At 47.7% G+C, this 14,283-nt stretch overlaps 1 protein-coding gene across 4 annotated transcripts in view; it reads left to right on the forward strand.

The window, feature by feature from the left end:
* The window catches only part of LOC144509181 (myocardin-related transcription factor A-like), a 186,097-nt gene that overhangs the window by 122,378 nt on the left and 49,436 nt on the right, over positions 1-14,283 (forward strand). For all 4 annotated transcript variants that reach the window (XM_078237616.1, XM_078237617.1, XM_078237614.1 and 1 more), the window contains 2 exons: positions 7,205-7,260; positions 9,700-9,775. In XM_078237616.1, coding sequence (XP_078093742.1) covers positions 7,205-7,260; positions 9,700-9,775 — 132 coding nt within the window. The remainder of the gene's footprint in view (positions 1-7,204; positions 7,261-9,699; positions 9,776-14,283) is intronic.

The raw sequence follows: 14,283 nt of genomic DNA on the forward strand, positions 1-14,283 counted from the left end.
GAGAGAAATCTGCAACCGTGTGACTGAGATTTTAGTCAGGGGTGATAGTGGGCGGCTGATTTTCCACACGCCAGCTTCCCTGGGGCTTGGAAAGATGTCCCAGCAAACATTCCTTGATTTTTGTTCTTGTAATCTTGAGTTGTGGCTGGAGAGTGCGTTTTTATCTGGGCAATGCTGGTTGCAAGTCTGGCTTGAGTGACACTTTGTGAACTTGAGGTCAAAACTCTGTTGGTCCTGTCTTAACTTGCAGCCAGTTCCATCGCCCCCTCACCCACTGTGCTCACTGACCTATCCCGGTCAAGCAATGTTTTGATTTTAAAATTCCCACCCCTGTGTTAAAATCCCTCTGTGGCCTCACTCTTCCCTGTCTCTGTAATCTCCCCCCAACCCCACAACCTTCTGAGCTATTTGTGCTCTTCTAGTTCTGGCATGTCATGCGCTCCTGATAATTGCTGTACTGTTGATGCCTTCAGTTACCTGGGCCCTAAGCTCTGGAACACCTTCCTTATGCCTCTCTGCCTCTCCATCTCACTTTCCTCCTTTACTTTGATTTGGTTTATTATTGTCACATGTATTAGCGTACAGTGAAAAGTATTGTTTCTTGCGCGCTATACAAAGCATACCGTTCATAGAGAAGGAAAGGGGAGAGTGCGGAATGTAGTGTTGCAGTCATAGCTAGGGTGTAGAGAAAGATCAACTTAATGCGAGGTACGTCCCTTCAAAAGTCTGGCAGCAGGGAAGAAGCTGTTCTTGAGTCGGTTGGTATGGTGGCACAATGGTTAGCGCTGCTACCTCAGCGTGCCAGGGACCTGGGTTCAATTCCTGGCTTGGGTCACTGTCTGTATGGAGTTTGCGCGTTCTCCCCGTGGTTTGCATGGGTTTCCTCCGGGTGCTCCGGTTTCCTCCCACAGCCCAAAGCTGTGCTGGTTAGGGTGCATTGACCATGCTAAATTCTCCCTCAGTGTACCCGAACAGGCCCCGGAGTGTGGCAACAAGGGGATTTTCACAGTAACTTCATTGCAGTGTTAATGTAAGCCTTGCTTGTGATTAATGAATAAAAATAATAAATAAAAATAAACGTGACCTCAGACTTTTGTATCTTTTTCCTGACGGAAGAAGGTGGAAGAGAGAATGTCCGGGGTGTGTGGGGTCCTTGATTATGCTGGCTGCTTTTTCCGAGGCAGCGGGAAGTGTAGACCGAGTTGATGGATAAGAGGTTGGTTTGCGTGATGGACTGGGCTTTGTTCACGACCCTTTGTAGTTTCTTGCAGTCTTGGACAGAGCAGGAGCCCATACCAAGCTGTGATACAACCAGAAAGGATGCAGTTGTGTGGTGGTGGGCACAGTTTGTGTTGGCGCATTAAAAGCAGTATTCAGCGTATTAAAGTAGCGTTGTCCTGAAGTACAGTGCTCCAGAAATACCAAATATTCCTGTGACAACCATGCTGTTATCTCACATTGCAGTGTAAACAGAATGCTGCGGCTGGTGAACTGGCTGTCGAACCGTGTACGTTTGTAGTAACGCTGCTGTAAAATTCTGCAATTTCCAGAGGATGACGGGTCAGCCATTGCCAATTCCTGGTTGTCACGAACCTCGGATTCATGGTATTCCTTAAAAATCAGTGGGAAGCTTTGTGCTCACCGGGAGAAGCGGAACAAACAGGGGACCTTCCACAAAACAAGTTGACATTAGTGAAAAGCGGTGCATGTGCAGCCTGTGTCACCTGGGGAGGGTTTGACTCCGGTGCAGTGGGTTGTGCTATCCCTGTATCAAGACCGTTATCAGCTGGTCTCTGGAGAGGGAAGTAAGTCAGCCACCCTCATTATCCGGTGATCCCTGCCAAAAGCATGGAAACTGGAATCATGAGTAAGAGCAGATTGGACATTCTTGCTGCGCCCCAGTGTGTGTTGCACAGTCTCTCCAATGTTGTGGAGAATGCTCGCTTGGGACAAAGGAAAAGCCAGGGACCCAGTGAAGAGAGGACGGAAATGGTGTGGGAAGGACGCAGTGGGTACTGAATTTACAAATGTGTTAGGTGGCCGGGGATCAGGAAAACGGGCGTGTGGATGCATCAGGTGTCGAGAGGGGAATACAGATGTTGGATTATTGTGACTGCACCCCGTGCCCCTCAGTTATCCATCGAGTACCTGAGTCACACGGGTCGGGAGGGTTCCTGTTTGTCCTTGTGACCCCGTTATTATTACAGGGCAGGAACATAGCTGAGAACTTAGTGTTTCAGCAACTGCTTCACCCCTCTGTGGCGGTGTAGAACTTCAGATCAGGGAATTATTCTGGAGTGGGGAGCCCGCTACGCCAGGTGTGTGCTATTCTTTTGGTCAGATCCTTTGTTATGTATGTTAAATGTTGCATTAATGGAATTGGGTCCCAGACACTGATCAGCCAGGGTTGCGTCGAATGGCAGAACAGGCTCCTGTTGCCATCGATGTGAATCAGATTATGTCATTATTTAATGGCAAATGTGAAACTGGTTAGAAACTTTTTTAAATTCTGGATTTTGATTTGATTTATTATTGTCACATGTATTAACATAGTGAAAAGTATTGTTTCTTGCGCCCTATATAGACAACACATACCGTTCATAGAGAAGGAAAGGGAGAGTGCAGAATGTAGTTTTAGTCATAGCTAGGGTGTAGAGAAAGATCAACTTAATGCGAGGTAACTCCATTCAAAAGTCTGACAGCTTTTCCCGAGGCAGCGGGAAGTGTAGACAGAGTCAATGGATGGGAGGCTGGTTTGTGAAAGATTTGTGATAGATCTCAATATTCTAAAGCTCGAACCCGACTTGGGTGTTTTTCATTCTGTGAAATAGTATGTTGGCTTTGTTGAAATCAAGACCAGCTCCTGCTGTCAGCATCACCTTTCTTGTTTTGTTTTCCACTTGCCTCCTGTTTCCCCTATACTCTCTGTAGCCTTTAAAATCAAAGTTTATTGAGATTTCTCTAGACTTTTCTGTTCTATTGCCTGAGGGTTTAATCCCTTCTTTCCGGGCTTCTCAGGACAGAAGCTGTAAATTCTTGTCCTGTCTCTGTTGGAAGTATTGGGTGCAAAGACTTGGCCTCTGCGGAAAACTGTTAATTCCACTCAGCTACTGGGGCATGTATAGAGATCATGCACTTTAACCCGCTCATCTAGTCATTGGGTTTGAAAAAAAACATACAACCCACTACAAACAGGAACAGGAAATCTCCCTCATTCATTTGATGAGATAGAGATTGGCCGTCAGTTGTGAAGACAAAAACCAAAAGAGAAAATGCTGGAAAACCTCAGCAGGTCTGGCAGCATCTGTAAGGAGAGCAAAGAGCTGCCGTTTCGAGTCCAGACGACCCTTTGTCAAAGTCCCAGTTGTGAAGAGTTGCTTTGTGAATATAATGCTGGTATTCTCAAACCTGACTCGCAGGAAACCAGTCTGAATGTAAGGATGTGGTATTTTTTTTTAAAAAGTAGCTTTGAATAATGTAATGAGTTCAGATTTGTCGAAAACTAGGTTGCATGTTTAATCCTGATATAACATTTTAAGGGTGCCCGATAAATGTGGTGCTTTTGGTGTGACCTGTTTTTCTCTGAGTTCTCAAATTTTATATCCACCGTGTATTGAAGTTTTTTTCTTTCCTAACACTACTGCACAAAAGCATGTTGCCAAAATCCGATCTCTTGATCACAGTGTAATTTTCACCGTAATGCTACTCTAAGCAGCGAGCTACTCCGTGTTACGTCAGCATTCTGCGCAGTGTAGCAGCAGAGTGCAGGTTAGCAGAGCAGGTCAGTGTTATCTCACTCACTCACTTCCTGATGCACAGGAGAACCTTTGGCCTGTCACCATGTGAGGAGAGAGAGCTGCAAAGTTACGTGGCCCACATTGCTGTGCGCTTTTCACCTGCTGATAGATTCATAGGTGACACGGTACAGGAGGGGGACAGTTTGGTCCATGGGGCCTTTGCCAAAAGAGTGAACCTTGTGCCATCCTCAAACTTGGAGATATTATACTTGGCTCCCTCATCTAAATCATTAACATATATAGTGAAAAGCTGGGGTCCCAGCACTGATCCCTGCGGTACCCCACTAATCACTGCCTGTCATTTGGAAAAGACCCATATATTCTAGAGGGAATCTAGAACTAGGGGCTGCTGTTTAAAAATAAAGGATTTCTCATTTAAGACCAAGACCATGGAGAATTTGTTTCTGGGTTGGTGAGCCTCTGGAACGCTCTCCCTCAAAAGGCAGTGGAAGCAGAGTCTTTGAATGTTTCTAGGGCACAGCTGGATAGATTCTTGATCAGCAAGGGAGTGAAAGGTTATCGGGGGGTAGGTAGGAATGTGGAGTTGAGGTTACATTCAGATCAGCCATGATATTGAATGGCAGAGTCAGCACAGGTGGCCGAGTGGCCTACTGCTCATTCAGATGTTTGTATGTCCCATGGGCAGCATGGTGGCACAGTGGTTAGCACTGCTGCCTCTCAGCGCCAGGGACCCAGCGTGGAGTCTGCACGTTCTCCCCGTGTCTGCAAGTTTCCTCCAGGTGCCCTGGTTCCCTCCTACGGTCCGAAAGTCATGCTGGATGGTTGCATTGGCTGTGCTAAATTCTCCCTCGGCGTACCCAAACAGGTGCCAGAGTGTGGCAACTAGGGGATTTTCACACCCCCGTTCCTCTCTGAAATAGCACCACAAGATCACGTGAGCCAGCGAAAGGTGCTTGGGTTTAATATTCCTTACAAAAGATTGCACCTCTGACAGTGCTACACTCCCTCCGTAGCGCACTGGCGTATGAGCCTTGATTTCTATCTGCCAGTCTCTGGAATGGAACTTAAACCCAACTTCCTTTCATTCAGAGGCAAGAATGTTTAACAGCCAGCACTGAGCAGCTTTTAGGTTGTGTTTTTCCACATGAGCAGTGAAAACCAAATGGTCTTGTTACCCACCCAGCCAGCCAGCCCGAGTGTCTCATCTTCCTATGTCTATACTAGAGCGGATGTTTTATGCACAGGTTCCAGCTGAGGGTTTTTTTTTTAAAGCCCCTTAACAGGAAATATTAAAACCTCATTGGAGTGCCTGATTGATGAAATTTGAGCAATCTCGGTGAGTCAACTTCTGCGGCGTTTAAACCGTTACAGCCCCTAAGCTGGAAACTACACAGGGTACATTTTAAAATCAATTTCGTCTGCTTCCTCTTCTCATGAGCTTGGATCTGTGCCACATAGTCGCAGGTTCGATTCCACAAACAGACCATTGTCCGCAGCAAACTACCCAGCCTTCAGGAGAACAGTGACCACGACACCACACAACCCTGCCACAGCAACCTCTGCAAGACGTGCCAGATCATCGACATGGATGCCATCATCTCACGTGAGAGCACCATCCACCAGGTACACGGTACATACTCTTGCAACTCGGCCAACGTTGTCTTCCTGATACACTGCAGGAAAGGATGTCCCGAGGCATGGTACACTGGGGAGACCATGCAGACGCTACGACAACGGATGAATGAACACCGCTCAACAATCACCAGGCAAGACTGTTCTCTTCCTGTTGGGGAACACTTCAGCAGTCACGGGCATTCGGCCTCTGATTTCCGGGTAAGCGTTCTCCAAGGCAGCCTTCACGACATGTGACAGCGCAGAGTCTCTGAGCAGAGACTGATAGCCAAGTTCCGCACACATGAGGACGGCCTCAACCGGGATCTTGGGTTCATGTCACACTATCTGTAATCACAGTAAGAAGTCTCACAACAGCAGGTAAGGCATTTGACAAAGTCCCACATGGCAGGTTGGTTAAGAACGTTGACCCACTGTCACCAAAGCGAGGTGCTGCGTGCAGATGTTCTCCACCTCCTGATAGAGGTTTATAAGATTGAGTGGCATGGACAGAGTGGATAGTCAGATGCTCTTTTCTAGGGTAGAAAAATCAAATATGAGGTGACATAGGTTTAAGGTGCGTGGGGAAAAGTTTAGAGGAGATGTGCGAGGCAAGTTTTTTTTACACAGGATGTCTGGAACGCGCTGCCCGGGGAGGTGGCGGGAGCAGGTACGATAGCAGCATTTAAGGGGCAACTGGAAATACATGAATAGGATGGGAATGGGAGGATACGGACTCTAAGTGCATACGGTTTTAGTTTAGGCAGGCATCATGATCGGCGCAGGCTTGGAGGGCTGAAGGGCCTGTTGCTGTGCTGTACTGTTCTTTGGACAGATGGTTGAAAGAGAGCACGTTTAACTATAAACTTATTCTTGCAATGCTGAGTAGTACATGCACACTTGTTAATACTGGTCCATATGAATGAATTCAAGTTTGCTGATTGAAATCTATTGTTAACATCACACTAGCCTTGCTGCTAAAATTCTACCGTCTGCCTCAGATTGTCATTTATTGAATTGGGAGAACATGCGCCACACCAGCAAACAGTTCAGTTTAGTGGAGGTGAATTTTTCACCACCATAATATTGCTGCTAAATGCCTCATCTCCCTTTTCCTTACCTCCAGACTAGATTAATCCTGGCGGGACTCTCCCTAAACCTGAGCTCCATCCATAACTCTGCTAGCTGTACCCAAAATTCACATCAGGACCCATTACCCCTCGAACAAAGAGCCATATGGACGCGAAACATTACCTCTGTTTCTCTCTCCACAGAAGCTGCCAGACCTGCTGAGTTTTTCTAACATTTGCATTTTTTAATTGCAGATTCTCAGCGTCATTCTGCTTTTATCTCATGATCCGCTGTGCCACTGATCTACATTGGTTCTCACTCTCGCAATGCCCCAACTTTGGGAATTCTCATCTTAGCGTTTAAATCCTCCTTATGACCGTGTCAACACTCTCCCCTGTTGCTACCACATCCCGCCCCCTCCCATGCCCCACCCATTCTCTGTAACCGCCTCCAGCATTAACCCTTTGAGATTTCTGCGTTTCTTTAACTCTAACCTCTCTGGTTCCCTCCTTCCGTCAGCCCTCACTGGTGACCGCCTCAGCCCCAAACTATGGAATTCCCTCCCTCAGCCTCTCCCCCATTCTCTCGCCTTCTCTTCAATGTTCCTTAAAACTGACCAAGTTTTTGGTCATCTCCTTATGTGGCATACGGGTGAGGTTTGCTCTAACAGTGCTGTGTAAAGTGCCGTCAGCTGTTTTTCTTTTAGTAATTGCTCTGTTTAAATGCACCTTGTTGCTGCAATTTAACTTTTCTTACTGTTACAGCACTGAAGAGTCCTGCTGCATTTCATGAACAGAGGAGAAGCTTAGAGAGGGCACGGGTAAGCAGCTTAAACACCGGTTTTTCAATCTTCCTCTTGCCTCCTGTGAGGGATGGTTTATTTTTTTGCCTTCACACAAATTAAAGAAATTGTCGTACAAATATGGGCGGCATGGCGGCACAGTGGTTAGCACTGCTGCTTCACAGCAAGAAGTCTAACAACACCAGGTTAAAGTCCAACAGATTTATTTGGTAGCAAACGCCACTAGCTTTCGGAGCGTCCTGCTCCTTCGTCAGGTGGAGTGGGAGTTCTGTTCACAAACAGGGCATACAGAGAGACAAACTCAATTTACAGAATAATGATTGGAAATGCGAGTCTTTATAGGTAATCAAGTCTTAAAGGTACAGACAATGTGAGTGGAGAGAGCGTTAAGCACAGGCTAAAGAGATGCGTATTGTCTCCACACAGGACAGCCAGTGAGATTTTGCAAGTCCAGGCAAGTTGTGGGGGTTACAGAGAGTGTGACATGAACCCAAGATCCCGGTTGAGGCAGACCTCGTGTGTGGAACTTGGCTATCAGTCTCTGCTCAGCGACTCTTGTCTGTACCTTTAAGACTTGATTAGCTGTAAAGACTCGCATTCCCAATCATTATTCTGTAAATTGAGTTTGTCTCTCTGTATGCCCTGTTTGTGAACAGTTCTCCCACTCCACCTGACGAAGGAGCAGCGCTCCGAAAGCTAGTGGCTCGGGCTACCAAATAAATCTGTTGGACTTTAACCTGCTGTTGTGAGACTTCTTACTGTGATTACCCCAGTCCAATGCCGGCAACTCCACATCATGATTACCATCGGCTTCACAGTGCCGGGGACCCGGGTTCGATTCCCGGCTCGGGTCACTGTCTGTGTGGAGTCTGCACGTTCTCCCCGTGTCTGCGTGGGTTTCCTCCCACAGTCCGAAAGATGTGCGGGTTAGGTGGATTGGCCGTGCTAAATTGACCCTTAGTGTCAGGGGGATTAGCCGGGTGAATGCGTGGGGCTATGGGGATGGGGCCTGGGTGGGATTGTGGTCGGTGTAGACTCGATGGGCCGAATGGCCGCCTCCTGCACTGCAGGGATTCTGTGAAAGAGGAAAATGTGCGCTGGAGATTGGAACAACATCTCTTGTAAGAGTCACTATTGGAAAGTACCCCAGTGGACCATAAAATAATTTTTGTATAAATCTGTGCAGTAAATGTCTGTGTACGTTTCAATTTGAAAAACTCCCCTCGCACCAGGAAAATCCGATTCAGATATTTGACTGGAAATTAATTTCTTTGCCTAAAAGTAAAATCTAGTTCGGCCTTCGGGAGTCATTGGCAGAATATTCTGGTTCCCATCGCACCAATGAGCCTCGAGGCGGCTCGATGGAAAGTTGCGAGCCTTGTATTTTTGTGATCGAGCTCCTTGCGTCACACCCACTGATGGCATGGGGTGTTGGGAAACTCTGGTGGCTGTGTCTTTGTATAATTCAAAAAGAAAATCTACAGTGGAGCTTTGAAATGTATGTCCTGGTCCCAATTACCATCAGGATTTGTGGTGATAAACTCTTAAGACTTTATTCTTTTAGTCTGTTACAATCTGCTTTTTAACAGCAAGAAAGGACATTCAAAATCCCTTAAAGTAAGATTTTGAAATGCCGCTTTGCTCAATGTGCAGACTTAAATGGACGGCACGGTGGCACAGTGGTTAGCACTGCTGCCTCACCCGTGCCAGGGACCCGGGTTCGATTCCGGCCTCGGGTGATTGTGCGGAGTTTGCACCTTCTCCCCATGTCTGCGTGGGTTTCCTCTGGGTGCCCCGGTTTCCTCCCACACTCCAAAGATGTGTGGGTTGGGTGGATGCTAAATTGCCCCTTAACGTCAGGGGGGCTAGCCAAAGATGCGCGGGTTAGGTTGATTGGCCATGCTAAAATTGCCCCTTAGTGTCCTGAGATGCGTAGGTTAGAGGGATTGGTGGGTAAAATATGTAGGGATATGGGGGTAGGGCCTGGGTGGGATTGTGGTCGGTGCAGACTCGATGGGCCGAATGGCCTCCTCCTATAGGATTCTATGATTCTAGGTGGATTGGCCATGCTAAATCGCCCCTCTAGTATCCCAAGATATGTAGGTTAGATAGATTAGCCATGGTGAATGTGTGGGGTTACGGAGATAGGGCAGGGTAGAGCCTGGGTAAGATGCTCTGTCAGGAAGTTGGTGCAGACACAATGGGCCGAATGGCCTCCTTCTGAAGTGTAGGGCTTCTATGATTCTTTAAAACGCTACATGCCATGGGGGGTTAGTACGCTGTGCAGGTGGCCTGAGTGAGCTTGTAACTGATATCTAGTAAATCAAGAAGCAATTGGGACTTGGGAGAGTCGAGTTCTCTCAACGTTGACCCACTGTCACCAAAGCGAGGTGCTGCGTGCAGATGTTCTCCACCTCCTGCTTTCCCAACATAACATTTTATTTTTCTAAAATACAGACCGAGGACTATTTAAAAAGAAAGATCCGATCGCGTCCGGAGAGAGCAGAGCTGGTCAGGATGCACATACTTGAAGGTAAGGTGTACCGGGGAGTGAGATGGGTACTGCAGTGCTATTGCAATGTTGCCAAAAAGCAATCGAGGCTGTGGGGCCGTTGGAAATTTGAGAAACTAAGATTGCGATATTTTTGTGAGGTATTAATGGATACTGAACCAAGAAGAGTCGGTGGGATAGCAGTCCTGATCAGCCACGCTCTAACTGAGTGGCAGAAGGCTCGAGGGGCTTGACTGGCCACCTCTGATTCGTAGGTAATGCAGTAAGAAGTCTCACAACACCAGGTTAAAGTCCAGCAGGTTTATTTGGTAGCAAATACCATTAGCTTTCAAAGCGCCGCTGCTCCATCAGGTGAGTGGTCCCAGTCCAACGCCGGCATCTCCACATCATGGCTACCATCGACACCGCAAACTGCCGGCTCCAAGTGGAGAGGATCTCCAAGAACCACTCACCTGGTGAAGGAGCAGCAAGCGCTCTGAAACCTTGTGGCTTGTGCTACCAAATAAACCTGTTGGACTTCTTACTGTGCCCCACCCTAGTCCAACGCCGGCATCTCCACATCTTATGTAATGCTACAGGGGCTTTGGTTGCACTCAGAATGTGAACTGTGGGTGAAAAGCTCATCCCAACCAATCACTGCATGATTATCCAACCAGGCAGTGAGGGAATGTTTGGAGCTGGGAATATAAAGTAGGTCACTGTAAATTTAGTTGAACCAAGTCTTGAGAAGTTTCAAATTTAAAGTCTTGTTCCTGCACACAATAGTGGATAATACGTACACTCCATATTAGCCATTCAGCCCCTCACGTCTCCTCCATCATTTGATAAAATCAAGGCTGATCTGATTGTAACCTCAACCCCACATTCCTGCCGACCCCCCCGATAACCTTCCCACCCCTTTGGGGTGGCACAGTGGTTAGCACTGCTGCCTCACAGCGCCGGGGACCCGGGTCCGATTCCCGGCTTGGGTCACTGTCTATGCGGAATCTGCACCTTCTCCCCCGTGTCTGTGTGGGTTTCTTCCGGTTGCTCCGGTTTCCTCCCACAATCCGAAATTCGTGCTGGTTAGGGTGCATTGGCCATGGTAAAATTCTCCCTCAGTGTAACCCGAACAGGAGTGTGGCGACTGGGGGATTTTCACAGTCACTTCATTGCAGTGTTAATGTAAGCCTACTTGTAACACTAATAAATGAACTTTAAAAAACTTTAAGAATCTATCTCACTCTGCCTTAAAAACGTTCAAAGACTCTGCTTCCACTGCCTTTTGAGGAAGACTTGTGACCCTCTGAGAGAAGTAATTTCTCCTTATCTCTGGCTTAAAGGAGCGTACCCTTATTTTTAAACAGTGACACCTTGTAGTTTCCCCCACAAGAGAAAACATCCACTCCACATCCACCCTCTCGATACCCCTCAGGATTGTGAATGTTTTGGTCAAGTCACCTTTTACTCTGCTAAACTCTAGTGGATACAAACCTAACCTCTTCAACCTTTCCTCAGAAGACAGCCCACCCACCAAGTAAACCTTCTAACATCATAACCATACCATTATGATTGCTGGCAAGGCCAGCATTTGTTGCTGATCCCTAGTTGCCCTTGAACTGACAGGCTGGCTTGCCCTCTGTTAAGAGTCTACCACATTGCTGTGGATTTGAACTCGCTTGTAGGGCAGGCTACAAGTGAAGAGCAGCCCATATCTTTTCACTTTGAGCTTCACAGCAAAGTTAAGCCCTCTCTGGTAGTTGCCTGCTGCAGAATGAAACCAATAGAAATGTATTACAAAGAACAAAGAACAATACAGCACAGGAACAGGCCCTTTGGCCCTCCAAGCCCGCGCCGCTCCCTGGTCCAAACTAGACCATTCTTTTGTATCCCTCCATTCCCACTCCGTTCATATGGCTGTCTAGATAAGTCTTAAACGTTCCCAGTGTGTCCGCCTCCACCACCTTGCCTGGCAGCGCATTCCAGGCCCCCACCACCCTCTGTGTAAAATATGTCCGCCTGATATCTGTGTTAAACCTCCCCCCCTTCACCTTGAACCTATGACCCCTCGTGAACGTCACCACCGACCTGGGGAAAAGCTTCCCACCGTTCACCCTATCTATGCCTTTCATAATTTTATACACCTCTATTAAGTCTCCCCTCATCCTCCGTCTTTCCAGGGAGAACAACCCCAGTTTACCCAATCTCTCCTCATAACTAAGTCCCTCCATACCAGGTAACATCCTGGTAAACCTCCTCTGTACTCTCTCCAAAGCCTCCACGTCCTTCTGGTAGTGTGGCGACCAGAACTGGACGCAGTATTCCAGATGCGGCCGAACCAACGTTCTATACATCTGCAACATCAGACCCCAACTTTTATACTCTATGCCCCGTCCTGTAAAGGCAAGCATGCCATATGCCTTCTTCACCGCCTTCTCCACCTGTGACGTCACTTTCAAGGATCTGTGGACTTGCACACCCAGGTCCCTCTGCGTATCTACACCCTTTATGGTTCTGCCATTTATCATATAGCTCCTCCCTACATTATTTCTACCAAAATGCATCACTTCGCATTTATCAGGATTGAACTCCATCTGCCATTTCTTTGCCCAAATTTCCAGCCTATCTATATCCTTCTGTAGCTTCTGACAATGCTCCTCACTATCTGCAAGTCCTGCCAATTTTGTGTCGTCCGCAAACTTACTGATCACCCCAGTTACACCTTCTTCCAGATCATTTATATAAATCACAAACTGCAGAGGTCCCAATACAGAGCCCTGCGGAACACCACTAGTCACAGGCCTCCAGCCAGAAAAAGACCCTTCCACTACCACCCTCTGTCTTCTGTGACCAAGCCAGTTCTCCACCCATCTAGCCACCTCCCCCTTTATCCCATGAGATCCAACCTTTTTCACCAGCCTACCATGAGGGACTTTGTCAAACGCTTTATTAAAGTCCATATAGACGACATCCACGGCCCTTCCCTCGTCAACCATTTTGGTCACTTCTTCAAAAAACTCCACCAGGTTAGTGAGGCATGACCTCCCTCTCACAAAACCATGCTGACTATCGTTAATGAGTTTATTCCTTTCTAAATGCGCATACATCCTATCTCTAAGAATCTTCTCCAACAACTTCCCCACCACGGACGTCAAGCTCACCGGCCTATAATTACCCGGGTTATCCTTCCTACCCTTCTTAAATAACGGGACCACATTAGCTATCCTCCAATCCTCTGGGACCTCACCTGCGTCCAGTGACGAGACAAAGATTTGCGTCAGAGGCCCAGCGATTTCCTCTCTCGTCTCCCTGAGCAGCCTTGGATAGATTCCATCAGGCCCTGGGGATTTGTCAGTCTTTAAATTCTCTAACAAACCTAACACTTCCTCCTTTGTAATGGAGATTTTCTCCAACGGTTCAACACTCCCCTCCGAGACACTCCCAGTCAACACATCCCTCTCCTTTGTGAATACTGATGCAAAGTATTCATTTAGGATCTCCCCTACTTCTTTGGGCTCCAAGCATAATTCTCCACTTTTGTCCCTGAGAGGTCCGATTTTTTCCCTGACAACCCTTTTGTTCCTAACGTATGAATAAAATGCCTTGGGATTCTCCTTAATCCTGTCTGCCAAGAACATTTCGTGACCCCTTTTTGAAGTGGGTCTTGATTGAAAGGTGTTAACAAAGCATGTCATTCATGTGCAAATTGGCCAAATTTAGGGAATCAAGTAATACGACCCGAGTTGTGAATCTCCGGAGTCATAGAAAAACTACAGCACAAAACAGGCCCTTCGGCCCCACAAGTTGTGCCGAACATATCCCTACCCTTTAGGCCTACCTATAACCCTCCATCCTATTAAGTCCCATGTACTCATCCAGGAGTCTCTTAAAAGACCCTATTGAGTTTGCCTCCACCACCACTGACGGCAGCCGATTCCACTCGCCCACCACCCTCTGTGTGAAAAACTTCCCCCTAACATTTCCCCTGTACCTACCCCCCAGCACCTTAAACCTGTGTCCTCTCGTAGCAGCCATTTCCACCCTGGGGAAAAGCCTCAGAGTCCACCCGATCTATGCCTCTCAACATCTTATACACCTCTATTAGGTCTCCTCTCATCCTACGTCTCTCCAAGGAGAAAAGACCGAGCTCCCTCAGCCTATCCTCATAAGGCGTGCCACTCAATCCAGGCAACATCCTTGTAAATCTCCTCTGCACCCTTTCAATCTTTTCCACATCCTTCCTGTAATGAGGCGACCAGAACTGAGCACAGTTCTGAATCCCTATAGAATCCCTACAGTGCAGAAGGAGGCCATTCGGCCCATCGAGTCTGCACCGATAACAGTCCCACCCAGGCCCTGTCCCCGTAACCCCACATACTTACCCTGCTAGTCCCCCTGACACTAGGGGGCAATTTAGCATGGCCAATCCACCTAACCTGCCCATCTTTGGACTGAGAGAGGAAACCCTCTCAGACACGGGGAGAACGTGCAGACTCCACACAGACAGTGACCCGAGGCTGGAATTGAACCCGGGTCCCTGGCGCCGTGAG

This window comes from Mustelus asterias, chromosome 21, assembly GCF_964213995.1.
Source record: "Mustelus asterias chromosome 21, sMusAst1.hap1.1, whole genome shotgun sequence".
NCBI lineage: Eukaryota > Metazoa > Chordata > Chondrichthyes > Carcharhiniformes > Triakidae > Mustelus > Mustelus asterias.